Raw genomic sequence first — 19,321 nt, 5'->3', positions numbered from 1 at the left:
ATGAACAAACATGAATGATCAAGTGTTTTAATTAACATTCAAAAACATTAATTAATGTGAAAATATATTGTTTACTCACTGTAATTTGATGATAGATAATAACATGAAGTCATGTCAATGAATGGTATCTTATTGTAAAGTCTATACAGGAGATCAAATTTGACTGTACTTTCATTTAATCCAAACTGTGTAAATATTTAATTTTAAAGGGCTTTCAAAACCTGCTAGAGTTACCCAGCCAAGAATAACAACTAAGTTAGCTATAAAAATAAAATAAAAAAGCCCAGAACTGCTTTTCTGATGGACTGGTTTGTACATTCTCTAACACACATTTTAGATTCACAATTCATTGAAAAATAGTAAATATCATCATGTTCTCCTGTTTTTTACCCTAATAAAAGTTATAGGAGCATTAAATAATTAATAAAGAAACTTCATTCTAATGCTCATTATATTAGCGTTAGCCGCGGTTATGCTAACGATTAACTCTGCTATAACGGTAATGTTTATTTCAATCCGACATTCAAATTAAAATATATAATTATAAATAATAATCATAACAGAAGATCTAAATATTAAATTGAAACTTACCTGCTTGAATTCTTTAATTTGATCCAGGTGTCGGTCTTTAAAGTGTTTTGTTGTGTTTCCTCCTTTTGAGGTCGCACTGTCTCAGTGCTTTTATGAAGAGAGCGCATCTGCGCACCTTTCAGTTAGCACAGCGAAAACTGGGTTGACCGGGTACTCGGTACCACCGGTACTTAAAGGAACCTGGTACTGTGACGATTTCATTTTTTCAGTACCGACTTGGTAGCGAAGTACCGGATCTTTTGACAACACTAGTGGTAACAGTGAATAACTTCTCACACAAATTATTACTATTTGATGGCTTTATTTAAAAATAGCACACAGGTCATTTTTATTGTGCTTTCTGTCCTTTTTTGAGCTTAACAGCCACTAGTCACTGTCTATTCAGTGTAGATTGGACATTATTTAAAATGTCTTTAAAATGTCATTCACGTTGCATTACAGTTTTTTGTTGTTGTTGTTGTTTTTGTGTGAGACCTATCACTTTTTTTTTTTGATTTAGTTGGTTTAATGGCTCTCCATATTATTACTTTCTGTTTGATGTATTTTTTAAATTTTTCTTTAATTTCGATATTTCATATTAAACACAAGACATTTTAGGCTGGATGCCTCGAACACATCTGATTATAAATGTCAAGACATGTCTACACTCAGTCAGAGTGTAGCACAGATGGTGGGATTCTTCACATGGTTCCTTCCTCACTGTCCCTCTGTGGGTGATGTCCTTACTGAAGAACTTCTGACCTGCTCGAGAAACAGCTAATGAACTTCTCTTCTTCTCTTCAACTCAGCCCCAATGGCCCAGCTGAGGATGGAGCTTCTATCGGGGTCTCCTTTCAAATCTAACATCTGATTCTAAATCAAAAGATGTTTGTGAAGTATTGGGACTCTGAGGGCCCAGTAGGGGCTGAGCCCAAGAGGGTCGCCTCTGGCCCTTTGCCCTGTTCCCAAACTACATGCACTCATACAAAGAAGAATGATTGCACTGGGACATACAGGAAGTAGCAGGAAGTCCAGTAAAACACAATGAGATAACAGTCTAGAGTGTGTGAGGTCCATCTCAATATTTTAATTGCTGTAACAACAGTTATATTCCTTCTGTGTATTTTACTTAAAATATATGTGGTGCCGTCTGTCTTACAGACAGAAGTGACTAGGGCTGCAACAGGAATCTGCAGTCTTTTCTCACATTTTCTGCACTGTTTTGTTGAAAATTTTATGAATTGAATTTAAACATGCTAAAACGTGTTAAATGAAGCTGAGAGTACTATACTAAATTAAGGACTAGTTCACTCAGAAATGACAATTCTGTCATAATTTATTCCTCATGTTATTAGATACATCTGTATGCTTGCACCATCAGTCACTGTTTTGTGACTGTAGCTTTCAGCCAGGGGAAGATGTCGTCAGGTGGCGTCCAACTTTCCTTGGAAGTGTCGACCCTGAGCCACAACGTCCTCCAGTTGGCGGGTCGGCAGTGATGGTCAGTCACTGCCCATCTTCTCCTGGCTTCCAGCTCAACTCCTCCCGCTTACTCCAGAGCCAACAAGAGGCCCTTCCCCCTGCCACCACCAATCTGCGAGCAGCTATCTTCCTCTCCCTTCCTGCTACTCCCAGGGCTGTTAACATCTTCCACACAGACTGCGCCGGGAAACCTCTGCAGCCAACCTCAACTGGAAGTAACCAAGTCTGCCACCCTTTGTCCCTGCATTGTTGGACTAGATCTTGGTACTTGGTAGCCTACCTCTCTGAGGCCTCTTCGCAACCGTCTTCCCACGGTACCGTTAGTTCAATCAGAATAATCCTCTTCACCTCCTCAGACCATATGACCACATCAGGCCTCAGGGATGTTTGGGCGACCTGGGGAAATGCCCATTATACTTACATAAAAATTAATGTCACCATGTTTTTTGCATTCCACTTGCGCCTGTGTCTTTTGCAGCTTCTTGTATATAACATGGTGTATTCATGAGGTGCTAATTCAAATTTTAAAAGTGCTTACAAAAAGAGTTTCATCTGCAGATATGGCCTTGTTTAGGGATCTGACGGACATCTGACGGCTAAATAGTGAATTTTTCAGCAATAGTGTGCACCATTAATTTACAGAGAAAAGAAGGACAGGGAAAAATATGTAGATGGAAAAATCTCCATACGAGGCATAAAATGGTCTTAAAATGACAATAAAATAGCTTATCGCAATTATTTATGGGGCAATATATCGCACAACAAAAAGTTGTTATCGTGACAGGCCTACAGATGGACAAGATGAATGGTCTTATTATAGGTGTAGAATGACATGATCCAAGCCGAGGTCCGACACCTGGAGGAAGAAAGGCGAAGGTCAAAGGCCTTGGAACTTGGATCACAAGGAGCCCTGGACTAAGTGGGACCTGCCAAAGAGAAAAATCACGTGGCCTGAACCTGAACTAGAGCCCTTTCGCATCTCTTTCCTGCTCTGATCAGTGTACGACGCTCTTCCAACACCAACAGACCTGCACAGGTGGGGAATGAGGGAGGACACACTGTGTAGTCTATGTGGAGGGAGAGACACATTGGCGCACATTCTGGCGAGGTGCAAGACTGCACTTAGCCAGGGGAGATATAGATGGCATCGCGACAAGGTCCTCTGTGCACTGGCTGACATCTTGGAGCAGGAGGGACGGAAAAAGCACCAGACCCATGTGAGACCAGCCTCATATATCCAGTTCATCAGGGAGGGGGAGAAGCCACCGCCCCCCCCCACACACACACCCCCACACCCCAAGAAGAGCAAGAAGAGCCTCTTGCAGGCAGCACAATCATGGGAGATGAGGGTGGACCTGGGTAGGAAACTACACATATATCGCGTCACCAAAAATGATTAAGGTCATGTACATACTGTATATTGTGCGATAAGTCGATATATTGATTATTGCGACTGGCCTATCCATCCATTGAAAGTCCTCACAACCAAATACAGTATTTGTTTCGGAAGCTCAGAAATGTTTGTGTGACATGCAAGAACAAAACTCATTAGTTCTCACACTAAAGCATCTTTGAGCTTTTGCTGACCATATTTGACCATTGATTTCTATGTGTGTGCATTTATCAATGTTTATATTTGAATTATATCCTAAATTAAATCTGTTCACCTTATAAAGCCAAATTTTGGTTGCACTGGACTTTTAATTGATGTAGCAAATTAGCTCAAAGTGAGATGAACATAATTAATCATAACGGGTTGTTATCAATTATATTCATCTTCAGGAATTAACTGTAGCATTAATAGTACCATAAAATTATTCGTTCGTCCGCAGTACAGACAGTTTTAATCGTCTATTGACTAAGGAAAATTATTTCTCTGGCCACGAAAAATAATTTCCTTACTGATACATTGCTCACAGAGCATGTAACAAAACCGGAACATTAAAGTGACCTCGTTCTGTGAGCAGCAGACACAGACAACCAAGCGTGAATACATATGGATGTTTATTAAACTACACTACAGGAGAACATGCAACATCGAACTAGACACAAACATACACACATTAAACATAGATGCCAATGCAAGGAAGGCATGGAGAGAGAGAGAGGGAGAGGGAGGGAGGGAGGGAGGGAGGGAGCGCTCGTGCGTGCAAGAGAGTAGAGTGTAATGGCAGGATTTACACATCAGCTAACCACAACCTGTTAAGAACCATCAGAGAATCACATCACCTTAATTAACAGGGGTTGAAGCCTAGAAGCGCATCTAAATAGTTAACAAGCGGTTACTTGCATGGGTTTTGTTGGTGCTGAGTAAAGTGTCCTGGTGCGTGTATAATGCGTAGATTCTTGATGAATTCCTTTAGGAGTGAAAGCTTCGTCATTCCAGCCATGGGTTGATTGGTCCAAAGTGACTCGACAAAGTTACTGAACTTGAAACTTGAAACTGCAAGAAGCCTGGACTCCCCCCGGAAGGGGAGCCACGAGATTTCCCAGGTGATAAGTGCACCGAAAGTAAAGAGAAGACTACGCCTTTTGGGTGTGGGAGAAGTTTTATCTGGTTTCCCTTTAACACCCACACTGTAAAAAAAAAAAAAAGTTGAGCCAATTTAAAATTTTAAGGCAACCAGCTTCAGCGGATTTTTGAGTTTTCTCAACTTGTCATTTTAAGTTTATACAACAAAAATTTGAGAATCTCTCACAAAAATAAGTTGAGCAAACTCAAAAATCTGCTGAAGCTGGTAAAAAATGTTTTTTTTAAGTTCGCTCAACTTTTTTTTTTTTTACAGTGCATTTTGGTTAGTTTGACCAATAACAATGCGCATAGTTTCAGCGGGAAAGTGTTTCTTTGTCTACTTGACACCTCATTTGCATGTTTTATGACTGGTCTGAAGAATCGGTGTAGTTTTTCCACAGTACAGTAAAAATAGTATGATGTATTTCACAATCACATAGTGTACATCATTGTTTGATGAATAAAGAGAAGATCATTTGGATACCAAGAAAGAAACACCTAGAAGATATTAAACCAGAGATACATTCATACACCTGAATATGAGTGTTTAGAGCTTACTAATACGAATAACGAGTGGTAACTAGGCTAATATAATAAGGAAACATACAAACAACACATGCATATACCAGATACATTTGTAACTGATTAATTATGGTCTAAATAAAGAAAATGTCTCTATGTGTGTGTGTAATGTGTATTGTAATCATGGAGGTGGTCCACTGGTCAGCCAGGCTGTTGGTGCCTGGTACCTAGGGTCATTTAGTTCTCTGGAATGTGTTTGAAGTCCAATGGAGAGAACAGATCGGTTTAGCATCTTTTTGACAGTGGGGGGGACAACCATTGGCAATTTAGCACCCATATACAGGTGGAATGTGGGGCCAGGTCCGTGAATTATATGCAAATGTCAAAAGGCTAAAAGGGTCTCTTGAGACATAAAGTCCCAACGACCATCAATCATAAGCAGATGTTACACTGATGCAAAAAATATGAGAAAATACATAAAACAAATCTTCATTTGTGTTTCGAAGATGAAAAAAAATCATAAAGGTTTAGAATGTTATGAGGGTCAATAACTGATAACCTTTAATTTAAAATATTTAACCTTTAATAAAATATAATAAATACATACTAAGCAGGGGATTTGTAGAACTTTATGAATGACAGGTGTTCCATTTGTGTTCCAAATTCTGCATTTTTGCAGATTTCTGTCTATAATATAAATATTTAATTGAAAAAACAGACATGAATTATCCTTGTCAAAGATCACTATGAAACACTTAAAACTAGTAAACTACATGAGGGTTCAGCATCACACTGCCTAGAAACATTCAAAACTAAGAGAAATATATCCAGTGCTTTATTCAATGATAGCTTCAGTGAACAATCACCTGAATCAATGATTGATTTCACTTGAATCATTGACTCCCTTTTGGTTAATGCAAATAAACAATAACTGAGTATCTGAGAGAAGACTTCACTGTGCTAGTACTGCAGGACTGCTGTGTATTGATATACAGTATCTCTGGTGAGCACTGAAAAGAGACCATGCTGTCATGAGACAGTGTTCTCAAATGTATGTGCTAGGGCTGCACGATATATCGTTTCAGCATCGATATCGCGATATGCACATCCGCGATAGTCACATCGCAGGATGTGCGATTTTTAGTATACTGACCGTTATATTTATACTGATCGTTTTCGCGACAGCTATCGCATCACGCCACCCCGCGACGCACTGTCTTCACTGGACGCGGCGACCGTTGCAAATCCTTTGAACTTTGTGTCAGTCGTCATAAAAGAATGAGGATTTACTCGCAAGGATTTGCCGTGTCGCGCCGCATCCAGTGTAGACGGCATCACTGATTATAATGGGTTCTATTGTATTTTGTCAGCGCCCTTTGTAGACACGGTGAGAGCCACTCAGATATATGTGAACACTGAATTCCATTCAGTTTCGTGTCTATTTGTGCCTGAAATGACACATACGCGCGAAACTGTCAAAATGCATGTCTACAAGTATCCTTGTAAACACAGTTGCTTATGGCTTAGGTGAAGGTAAAAAATTGATAAAGAAAATGGATAGTATGCTCACAGCAGTTTAATGTTCCTAAGGCTTTCAGTGTCATGAATGTTAATCAAACAGCAAAACACAGAGAAAAATCACTTTTGTAGCTTTAACAGATTTATTAGATTTAATTTATACAGTGTTATTTTACATTTGATTATTCAACCAGTATACCTGAATACTGTTAGACTTACTGAAAAAAATATAAAGCACTGTTTATTTATTTTATATCTTTGTTCTATTATATTTATCTATGTTTGTAATTTGTTCATTTTTCTATGCTGATTTACTCATCTACAATATTTTTTTTCCAAATAGAGCTTTTCAAGTCATCTGGAGTTTTTTTTATTTATTTTTTTTCATATCGCAATATATATCGCAGAAATACAAAATATCGCAATGTGAGTTTTTTCCAATATCGTGCAGCCCTAGTATGTGCAGTCTGACACCACTCATCAGTTACTTTTATAATAGCAGTTTTTAAATTTACATAAATTAATGCAAAATACAGTGACAGATAATCTTGAAAACGCCAACATTTAAAGGTTTGGGGTCAGTACGTTTTTATTTTGTTTTTTTTTTAAGAAATTCATACTTTTTTTCAGCAAGGATGCATTAAACTAATAAAAAGACCTACATTGATACAAAAAAGTCATAATTCATATAGCCTAAATGCTGTTCTTTTTATTCATAAAAGAATGGGGGGGAAACACTATCATCGTTTCCACAAAAATATTATAAAGCATGACTGTTTTCAACATTGATAATGACATTCTTGAGTACCAAATCATGTGAGACTGAAGTCTGGAGTAATGGCTGCTGAAAATTCAGCTTTGCAATTACAGGAATAAATTACATTTTAATATGTACTGAAATAAAAGACCAATATGTTAAATTGTAATATTTCACAATATTACTGCTTTTGCTGTATTAAAAGAAAAAGAAAAACTGCCCCCAAATTTTATATATTATATTATATATAACATTATGTTCTGAAGCCAACAATTAATTCCAGTGGCCAATATGTGCGTACAGAGTATTCTGTCAGTTATTACCAGTGCCCTTTACCAGTGAATTCTTGCGTGTAGCATCAATTAAAGCATAAATGGTCAGCCTCCGGTTACAGGTTTGAAATGAATATCCTCTGAAAACAATTGGAAGCTGGTTGATTGTGCATCTCTAGCATGCTTCTTTTACAAAAAAGAACAAAAAGAATAATGCATACAGATGGCCTCAAAGCAAACAGACATACACTTAACCATATAATCCCACTGCTCACCGTAGTGACCGTAAAAAAGGTTTTCATTTATAAAGTGCTAAAAATCATACTGACTGATGTTTTAGTGCACTTCCTGCAAATATGGAAAAAATAAACGGTCTCAATGAAATATGCGCAGTTTCACATGGTTAGTGCAAATTGTTACATGATCAAAGCAGTTTAATTCCTGTTAACACCTTGAGAAGATGATGGCTGCATCAAAGCTCCAAAACGAAAGTCTAGTAAAGTATGTTAACAAAGATATGACAAGGTTTTTGGTACACAATTATCTTTAAGGTATCTAGCATTAATATATGAATTTACATATATTCAGTTTTGTTGAGTGTGGTCATAGAATGAGTAAAAATCTTGACGGTCACAATAGTGAGCGGTGGGATAACAGTGAATTTAGGTCTACAATATAAATCCAGTTGCAGTTGTTTGTTAAGAGTGCACTAAAATTTTGCAATGACAAAATATTGCATTAAATCAAAATTTCAAATAAGTTACAATGTTGATATTGTAAAACTGGTAGCACTAATATGATGATATATGTTACAAAAAAGTAACAACTTTGAAATACATTGATGTTTGTATTTTTATTTTTTTAATTTCTTTTGTCTTTTATCTCAGTATTCCTATCAATGTTGTATAAGGGTTTTTATGCATAATAGTAACCCTAGAATGTGATCAAACATTTTAAAATAGCTGGGCTAAGATATATAACAATTTTTATTTTCTTATGCAGAAATACACACGTGGTCAGAATTGTTGGTACCCTTGGTAAATATGATCAAAGAAGGCTGTGAAAATAAATGTGCATTGTTAATCCTTTTGATCTTTTATTTTTTTTTAAATCACAAAAATCTATGCTTTCATTGGAGAATAAGAATTTAAGATGGGGGAAATATCATTATGAAATAAATGTTTTTTTCTCAAATACATGTTGGACACAATTACTGGTACCCCTAGAAATTCTTATGAGTAAAATATATCGGAAATATATTCCCATTCATATTCCCAATTTTGAGCACACCAGCGTGATTATGAACACGAAATTATCCAGCCATGGCTTCCTGTTTCACAGAAATATAAATAGGAGGGAAACAAAGGCCAAATTCCAAATTAATCACCCATCACAATGAGAAAAACCAAAGAATATATTTCTGATGTGCAGCAAAAGATAATTGAGCTTCACAAATTAGAAAGTGGCTTTAAGAAAAGAGCTATGGTGAAATTACCATTTCCACCATCAGGGCAATAATTAAGAATTCCCAATCAACAGAAAATGTTATGAATCTGCCTGGAAGAGGACGTGTGTCTATATCGTCCTAATGCACGGTGAGAAAGAGAGTTTGAGTGGCTAAAGACCCTTCAAGGGCCACAGCAGGAGAATTGCAGAAAAAGGTTGAGTTTCGGGGTCAGAAAACCTTTTTAAAAATTATCAACAATTCTGACCACGTGTGTATGTTATTTCAGTATACACATTATCCCACAATTGTGACCGACCATAATTCAAAAAATAATTATTGATTATTTCAAAGCGTTGCTAATGACACATTATTTGGATATTTTCATGTCTGGGAAAAATTTGGGATTAAACAGGTTAAGGGCTAAAAACTCCTATTTTGGTTACATGGTGTTTTTAAAGTTTTCTCTTTCTCTTTCTCCTTGTAGAATATAGATGTGACAAACTTTAGCAGCAGCTGGAGTGATGGCCTGGCGTTCTGTGCTCTGTTACACACCTATCTGCCTGCACACATCCCTTACCAAGAGCTCATCAGCCAAGAAAAGGTACTCACAAACACACACATATATTTGTTACACTGGTTAGTAAAGTGTCTTAGTAGATCATATTTAGTGCCTAACACATTTAGCAATCAAGCATAGCGTGTTAACAATCAAGACTTCCCTTCTGCTGACCTGCCAGATGTAATGAATTACATGCTTTCATGGATTAGTGTTGACAGAATACATAAACAGACGGCACACGGAAAGGGGTAGGAACAACATGCATAACAAATAAATGGCTGCTCTGCCCTCCCTGTGTGTTTATTCAATCATACACACACCCACGAACACGCGAAGAGCCACAGTCTTCTGAACTGTGTGACAAATTGAAGCCATAAGTATAATAGTGATTACAGGGAGAGATGGTACATTATGCTTTTGAATTATTCACTAAGCCTCTTTGGGTGTGTTGTGAATGTCAAGGCTACTGAAAGAGCTTCATCAGTCTCTAGAGCATCGCTAGAGAATTCAGCTGGGTTTAGACACCTGCTTTTCAATACAGTAAATAATATTCAGCGAGCACTGTTTTCTCCCTATAGGGGCGAAATCTCACCCTGGCTTTCCAAGCAGCCGAAAGCATTGGTATCAAACCCTCTCTGGTGAGTCTATGTTCACATACACACACACACACAATTCATTTATTTATTAAAGAAATAATAATTTAGCTTTATTTATTATTATAAAGTGAGTAACATTCATCCATATGATCCAGGGTTATTATAGTTAACTAAAAAAAACTAAACAAAAAAACAATTTATTACTTGAAATAAAATAAGTGTTCCTAAATTAAAATTAAATATAAAATAACTAAATTAGTTTAGCTTAAACTTAACCTAAAATAACTAAAACTGAAGCTGAAATAAAAACTATATATTTAACAAATAATAAACTAAAAAAACTAAAATTAAAATGAAGATATAAAAAATAAAACCAAATAATAATAACAAATAATAAATTGTTTCCTTTATTTGTGCTTCAAACTTCATTTGTTTAATATTTGAGTAATTAAACAATATAGTGTGACCATAAAAACTAAATAGTATCTAAATTACACTAAAATAACACTGATATGATCTCAATATGTTTGGAAACAAATAGGTAATAAATAACTCATAGCTCATGAGTCTACATATAAATGAATACTTTTATAACCAAACAAGCATGATTACAGCAAACAGCAAAAGACAACCTCAGTAGACTTTGGCCTTTCCTGGTGAGTAATTTGCATTTTGCACAACTTTAATCACTGCTTTGTGTGCCTGACACAGTGAGCACATTTAAATACAGGTCATTTGCATCTGCACTGTAACTGTGAGCCAAAGATGGACTGTTGAAGAGGCTGTAAATTCAGCAGTCGAGGCGTGTGTTGTGTATAGAGCTACACACATACCTCTGGCTGTTGCCTTTGTGAGTTCAGGCTGTGTTAATTTTCCATTCTTGAGAAAAACAAACAATTTAGAACACCCAGTTAAATCAGAGGAACTTCAGAATGCTGTTTATTTGAGTGAGTCTCCACAAGTAAAATAAAAGTACATTCCCCAGGCAGCTGTAATCAACTTTACTGAATCATATGTAAATACTATACAAAATCTAAAAGAAAATCATTTAAAAATCTGGCTCAAAGCAGTTACTTATTTTATTTTATTTTTCAACTACAGGAGGTCACAAATTCAAGTCTTGCTGAACTGACCATTGACACTGCATCTGTTTTTCAGTAGATTAGATTTGCATTGCGCTTTACAGAGTCACAGAGTTAAGCCCATGGATGGTATGTTTATACACTAAAATTTATCTGGTTTCGTTTAATTTCTAACATGTAACAAATTTTCAAAACAGATTATTTATTTGGTAATTTTATAGTAGGCTGAGTGATTATTTAAAACTACTTGGAATCCCCTCGATCTCAGATACGCTTCTCCATACATCAGTTTTCTTTATTGTACTCGGTCAGAACTATGTCACATAAAAAAAAAAAAAAAAAAAAACAGGATCATATTTTCCTCCATCTTTCCATCACTGCAGAGAGATGGATCACGTGAGCTCTACCACCATCTCTTATATTGGTTATCTCTCCCCAAAATTACTATTTATTTGCATTAAATTAAATTTTTCCAAACTTCTCACCACTCACCAGCTGATATAAAAGAATTCAAGTGTCCATAATCAATGATTATTACATTATATTCATAAAAGTAGAATGTAATGGTAATACTTGATGATTCTGTAGAAATTATTCATGTCCCCCCATTTTCAAAATCCTGAAACTTCCTCCGCCAGGTTAACATTGTGAATCCCAGATTTCCAATGTGATGTTTAGACTGTCTGACTCCAAAGTCTCTTACAGCGTTTCTATCAGCTGCATTTATTGAAAACATTACATAATACAATATTCTGACATTGAATTCTATGATTTTGTGATTAGGAGCCAGTTGCATAAGCCATGTTAAGACATTGGGCCCTATTTTAACGATCTAAGCACATGGTATAAAGCACACGGCGGAAGTGCACTCAGGGCGTGTCCGAATCCACTTTTGCTAGTTTAACGGCGGGAAAACGGTTGGCATGCCCGGGAGCATGGTCTAAACGGGTTGTCCCTATTCTCTTAATGAGTAATGGGTGTTTTTTTGGCGTAACGTGCAATATACCAATCAGAGTCTCCTCTCCCATTCTATTTGAGAGCTTTGTGTGCTGCTGCGCGTCCATTGTGTGTAATAAACAAAGAGAACGCACGTTGTGGATCCGCCCAGAGGCGCATTTTCTACTAATGCGCTCTTTAAATAACAAAAAAAAAATATTGCACCATTGACTTTAAACTAGGTTTGAGTTGGTCTATGTAGTCTATTTTCTGTTGGTCGCAGTCTATTTTCAGTTCCTCAAAATAGCAACGTGTCAACAATGCGCCTGAACACACCTCTTTTTCAGACCAGCACGCCCATGGGCGCACAAATGGGCACAAATGCATTTGCTATTTAAACAACGCGGCGCAGGACGGGAAAATGAGAACTGTGTCTGGCTGAAACTAGCAAAAACACTTGCGCCGGGTGTATGATAGGGCCCTGTGTCTTAAGAACTAGTTTGACCAACTGCTAGTTGCCAAGGGGTAATCAGTCTTACTTTTCCAATACAAATAAGATCAATCTACCTTTTCATAACTGAATTAAAAAAGTTATGACCAGTCTTGAAGAAAAAAAAAATAGATGACAAATTTTTTAAGACTAGTCTAAACAGTTTATGCAACTGGCCCCATGACAAAAAAAAAATACATGACATATTACACCGTGTCATTATTTACCAAAATCTAGGCCAAAAAGCCCACATGTGAAAAACTACATAGATCCTTATTATGTCCATAAGAATTGAGAATGCCCTTGATTAATTGATGATCAGCAAGCATGGTCAGGAGCATTCAGGTTTGTGTTAATGCCAAGGAGGAAAGTCAGCAATAATTTTAAGTAATTGTTTCTCATGGGGACGCAAGTGATTTTCACCATTTACAGGGGGGTAATCAGTGATTTAATTGCTGTCCGAATCCAGGATGTCGGTGTTTTTCTCTCACCACCCCTGTAAAAATCTCCGAAAAAAAATGACCGAATTACCTACTGATTTTTGACAAACACCAAGGTCGTCTGCCGTCCAAATCCACATCTCTGAGTTTAGGAGAAGAAATCGATTCAAAATCCAGTGTTTAAATCCTTTTAGAGCACTCCCAAACACCGAAACGGTAACTATTGTACTTCGGTGTAATTTGCATACATATTTATTTCTGAAATGCTGGAAAGCATTTAAAAGAACAATACTTCATAACTGATCCACCACAGCGAGTGGAAAGAGAAGTAAAGCACGTAAACAGTCGAAATGGGTCTTTATTATGGCGGCAGCAGGTTTGCAGTACAATTTTAAAATGTGTATTATAAACAGATATATACATAACTATATCGCGTATAATTATATACAACTATAGCATGTCTATTTTCCTATTTTTAAACAGGAGATTTAATGCATAATCAAATAATAAATAGGATTATATATTATAAAATATGCTTAGAATAATAAGAATATATTTTTCATAATAAGTATTTTTAAATACATTTTACAAAATAATAAGAATAATTTTGTAAATAAAATGTATTTTATTTACAGCAGACAATCATGTGACTGGCCTGAGGTGATATGTAAATGTATTTTTACAGACATCCATATGAGAAACAATTACCGTCCGAATCGGGCTTTAGAGAAGCAATTGTTGCTGCCTGTCAATATGGGGAGGGTTATAAAGCCATTTCTAAACAATTTGAAGTCTATTGTAAGGAAGATTAGAGAGCTACATCTCAGACTGGACAGCCCTTAGTTAGCATGTTAGATGAAATAGTTCATGACAGTACAATTAGAAAAAGACTGAACCAGTATGGCTTGTTTGGAAGGACAGAAAGCTTCTCTCTAAAAATAACATGGCAGCATGGCTTATGCTTGCAAAGTTACATATAAACAAACCAGAAAACTACAAACAAACAAAAAAGGACAGTGTTCCATCTTTTGGACATAAGAGATCAGTTGTTCTCAACTCTGGCCCTCGTGGTCCTTCCTGCAGAATTAAGCTCCGATCCTAATCAAACACACCTGAATCTAATCAAGGTCTTCGGGATTACTAGAAAGTTACTGCAGGAAAGTCGACCTCGAGGGCCAGAGTTGAGAACCCTGGTGTAGATTTTTGGTCATAATGCACAGCACCACATTTGGCAAAAACCAAACACAGCATATCAGCCAAATACCTCATGCCATCTGTCAAGCACGGTGGTGGAGGGGTCATGATTTGGGCTTGTTTTGCAGCCATAGGATCCGAGTTGACCATGAACTGCTCTGTATACCAAAGTATTCTAGAGTCAAATTTGAGGCCATCTGTCCTACAGAAAGAAAATAACCAAGGTGTTGCAATGGCCCAGTCAAAGTCCAGACCTCAACCTAAAATGCTGTGGCAGGACCTTAAGAGAGCTGTGCATAAACAAATGCCTGCAAACCTCAATGAACTGAAGCAACATTGTGAATGATGTGAGAAACTGATAAAGTCATACAGAAAATTATTACTTTAAGTTATTGCTGCTAAAGGTGGTTCTACAGGCTATTGAATCATGGTACACGGGGGGGGGAAAAAATGATTCATTGAATTTACAAAAAAATTTTAAGGTAAGTGGTTGCAATCAATTTATTTTAGCTACATTGAAATAAACAAATTTAGTTGACCAACTTTCAATTGCAACCACTTACCTAAAAAAATTTAGTAAATTCAATTAATCATTTTTTTTCAGTGTATACCACACATGGCTTCTCCATTTTGGCTTTATTTTTGTTAAATAAATGATGACATGGTTTAATATATAGTGTTGTTCTTCATCTGAGGTTGTATTTACCTAATTTCAAGACGTGCTTAAGGACCAGATGATTTTTTTTTATTGTCTTGACATGCAAAACCATAGAATTTATAGAGGGTGTACGTATGCTTTTTGCAGAAGAATGCTATCTGTATCCTGTGTAATTGTGCATCGATTTGTATTCTTGATTTATGCTTTAAACTTCATTTGTTTACGATTTGAATAATTCAGTCATTTAGGGTGATGGCTTTTTTTTGCAGTAAATGTCCAGTTAATATGGAGATTGTGGCTGCTGTTTAAACACATTACATCTCAAGGTGTCTCAGAACTCTTTTTGTTAACCACTGACTGTTTAATTTCTGACCCGAGGGTGTTTTTATGACTTCATTACAGAAGTGTTCACAATATTTTGACTTGACACATTACACAGCAGGTTATGTTTGTTGCTTTCAGCCTGACTTAACCACAGACACAAAACAAACACATGCAAAGAGGATTATATCATAAAGATCTGTATCTGAACGTCTGTGCATGGGTTTATATATTATATATATATATATATTAGGGGTGGCACGGTACACAGATGTCACGGTTCGGTACGTACCTTGGTTCGGGGGTCACGGTTCGATACGATTTCGATACAACAGGGGGAAAAAAGAAATCTACTATGCTCAGTTTCTTTTCATTTATTTTAAACAAGACAGTAGTGCAAATTAAAAAAAAAAATCCATCTAGATGTGAAAATACTAAATATTATTACATGTTATATATATAAAATCTGTTTTGTTTTCATTGTGAGTGCACAAAAATAAAAGCAGACCTTTATACATTGATTAATAATAAGACAATAAGTGTTTAAAGTTGATTCTGCTGGTATAAGGAAACAGTTGAAGTGATCGCGCCGGAGCGTATACACACACACACACAAACACAAAAAAACACACATCAATTCCAGCATTGCTAACTTGACAGCACAGTTGGTACTTTATCAAAATAAAATACAGTGAACCAAACAGGTTTTTTTTAAGAAACAAGTAGAATAGAAAAAAGAAAGAAAGCTAGTGTTAGTTTTTCAAGAAAAGCTAGCAGTTAGAGAGTAAATATGCAGTTGATAGAGGGTCAAATGTATGTGTTTTTGTTTTTTTTTTAATAAAAAGAAGACAGATAGATCAAATAGAATTAGAATAGAGAGTGTTAGAGTTAGAGGGTCAAATAAAGATGGAAGAGATGTGTTTTTAGCCGTTTCTTGAAGACTGGTAAGGATTCAGCTGCTGGGATTGAGTTGGGCAGGTCATTCCACCAGATGGGAACAGTTAATGAAAAAGTCTGTGAAAGTGATTTTGTGCCTCTTTGGGATGGCACAATAATGTGTCGTTCACTTGTAGAACGCAAGCTTCTAGAGGGCACATAGGTCTGAAGTAATGAATTTAGGTAAAGGGGTGCAGAGCCAGAGGTGGTTTTGTAGGCAAACATTAATGCCTTGAATTTTATGCAAGCAGCTATTGGTAGCCAGTGCAAATTGATGAACAGAGGTGTGACGTGTTCTTTTCGGCTCATTAAAGATTAATCTTGCAGTGGCATTTTTGATTAATTGTAGAGGTTTGATGGAATTGGCTGGAAGATCTGCCAAGAGAGCATTGCAATAGTCAAGTCTGGAAAGAACAAGAGCTTGAACAAGGAGTTGTGTTGCATGTTCTGAAAGAAAGGGCCTGATCTTCCTAATATTGTATAAAGCAAATCTGCAGGACCGGGCCATTTTAGCAATGTGGTCTGAGAAATTCAGCTTATCATCAATCATGACTCCCAAGGTTTCTGGCTGTTTTTGAAGGAGTTATGGTTAATGAAACTAACTGGAAGGTGAAATTGTGATGAAGTGATGGGTTTGCTGAAACTACAAGCAGTTTTGTCTTAGCTAGGTTTATATACCATATATAAAATTGTAAACCGTATATTGAGCCTTTAGACCAGAAAAGTAGATGAATATTTGATACATTTTAATATGATTTTTTTTTTTTTAAATATGGGTAACACTTTAGTATAGGTGTCACGTAAGCAAAGACTCAGATCCAATTGCGAGTGAAGAAAACAGTTTATTGGCTTCAGAGAATGCAGAAACCACAGCAGTTTCCAATAATCCCAGAGTGACGTCCTAGCTCGTAGAGCAATGGTCCGTGAGAACAGAAGTCCAGCCGAGGAGGGAACAATCCGAGCAGGTCACAGAAAAACACACTAGAAGCCGAGGAGAGAACAAACAGAGGTGAGCGAGAAAATGAACTGACAAAGGATCATGAAAGAGCGACCCAGATATAGGCAGCGAAATAGGGTGCAGGTGAACCCCTGATTAGGAAGTGGGGTTGCCAGCAGCGGCAGAACCACGCAAAACACCACACGCACCCAGGAATGAGCACACGGACCCATGAACCGTGACAATAGGGACCAATTCTCCCTATTAACTAATTGCTTATTGGCATTGCAATTATTAACATATTGCCTGTTTATTAGTACTTATAAAGCACATATTCTGCACGACCATATTCTACATCCCTTATCCTACCCAATACCTAATCTTAACAATTACCTTACTAACTATTAATAAGCAGCAAATTAGTAGTTTATTGAGACAAAAGTCATAGTTAATGGTTTGTTAAAGGGATGGTTCACCCAAAAATGTTCAACCGTAACTTTACGAAGCTATGAGAATACTTTTTGTGCGCAAAGAAAACAATAATAATATCATTTATTCAACAATTCTTCTCCCAGAGTTACAGTCTTCTGCCATTTTGGGGAGTAGCCCAGAATGTAATCAACATAATCAGCGTTGTTTATGTTCAGCATGCGCGCGCTGTCTATTGAACATAACAACGCTCATTACGTTGATTATGTAACGCTTTAATTACTCACTCGGCGCTGCCATTGTGGACAGAGTATCATGACGTATGTGCTTGCTTACGTTTGTAAACAACGCATGCTCATTCTGACACATGTGCATGTTCAACGTAAGCAGTGGCACCAAGCATGCGTCGTGATATTCTGTCCACAATGGCAGCGCGTCTCAGGAGACTGGATGAGGAGAAGAATTGATGAATAAAGTCGTTCATTTTGTTTTCTTTGCACACAAAAAGTATTCTCGTAGCTTCTTAAAATTACGGTTGAACCACTGATGTCACATGGACAATTTTACCGATGTCCTTGCTACGTTTCTGGACCTTGACCGTGGTAGGACCCTTGCTGTCTATGGAGGGTCAGAGAGCTCTTAATTTGTGTTCCGAAGATGAACGGAGGTCTCACGGGTTTGGAACGACATGAGGGTGCGTAATTAATGACAGAATTTTCATTTTTGGGTGAACGATCACTTTAATAGCAAGAATTGGACCTTAAAATAAAGTGTGACCAAAATATGTATGGATAATCAAATAAGTTGCTACAGTTCAATGAGTGTTTATCTTTAAATATATTGAACAATATAAAAGATATTCTTACATTTACTTAATAAAAATCAGTAAAGATTTCGCAACAAAAAGATATGAACAACCACAGCCTGAAGGTGAACGTTTTTCCAATTATACTAAAAGGCCTGTTACTTGCTAAAAAAGTGTAAACTAGTGTTTATCAGACAGATAATACCGTAAGAAGGCATGTAACAGACTGTATACAACAGATTTCTCAGTAAAGTGTTCATTTAAAGACCTTAAAATTTGCTTATCACACAGTAAGCTTTATGTTAAGATCGAGTGCGACGAGAAAGAGGCAAAGAGGTGTGTTTGGAAAAACAGGACAATGTGTCCAAATGCCTCACTGCCCTCTGTGGGCTTTTTAAAATGACCTGTAAATGTTTAATGATTCTCCAGGTTCCTACACACCCATAAATACTATGACAGGAAAATGCCACAGTCAGGAGTTCACTTCACCCAACATACTGTAGACACAAGGAGGAAACTGTAATGTAAATATAAAGACAGTTAGTCAATATTACCAAGCTGTTGTTTTCATAGAGATAGTACACACACAACTTAGAAGGTTCTTTTGGGTGAACTGTTCCTTTAAATCTGTGGTACTTGATGATTGTCAAGCCTATAATATAACATCCTCGAAGAATTTTCACACTCTACATATATATTATGCAGATGCCTCTGGTGGATTGGCTGAGAATTTGAGAACTCCAGCTGAAATCTGTGTTATTAACTTCCTTACCACAGTGCATGTGTGATGCAATTGGGTCGAAAACATTATAATCGTGACCTCTTACTGGTTATGATGTTAAAGTGAATGTCTTTGCC

General features: G+C 36.8%; 1 protein-coding gene across 5 annotated transcripts in view; it reads left to right on the top strand.

The window, feature by feature from the left end:
* specc1 (sperm antigen with calponin homology and coiled-coil domains 1) overlaps window positions 1–19,321 on the top strand; it is a 149,438-nt gene that overhangs the window by 127,048 nt on the left and 3,069 nt on the right. For all 5 annotated transcript variants that reach the window (XM_058775060.1, XM_058775057.1, XM_058775059.1 and 2 more), the window contains 2 exons: window positions 9,565–9,681; window positions 10,218–10,277. In XM_058775060.1, coding sequence (XP_058631043.1) covers window positions 9,565–9,681; window positions 10,218–10,277 — 177 coding nt within the window. The remainder of the gene's footprint in view (window positions 1–9,564; window positions 9,682–10,217; window positions 10,278–19,321) is intronic.

The sequence above is a fragment of the Onychostoma macrolepis genome, chromosome 05, assembly GCF_012432095.1.
Source record: "Onychostoma macrolepis isolate SWU-2019 chromosome 05, ASM1243209v1, whole genome shotgun sequence".
In the NCBI taxonomy this organism is placed as follows: domain Eukaryota; kingdom Metazoa; phylum Chordata; class Actinopteri; order Cypriniformes; family Cyprinidae; genus Onychostoma; species Onychostoma macrolepis.
Note: the sequence above shows the minus strand (reverse complement) of the source record. Positions and strands in the feature narration are given on the sequence as shown.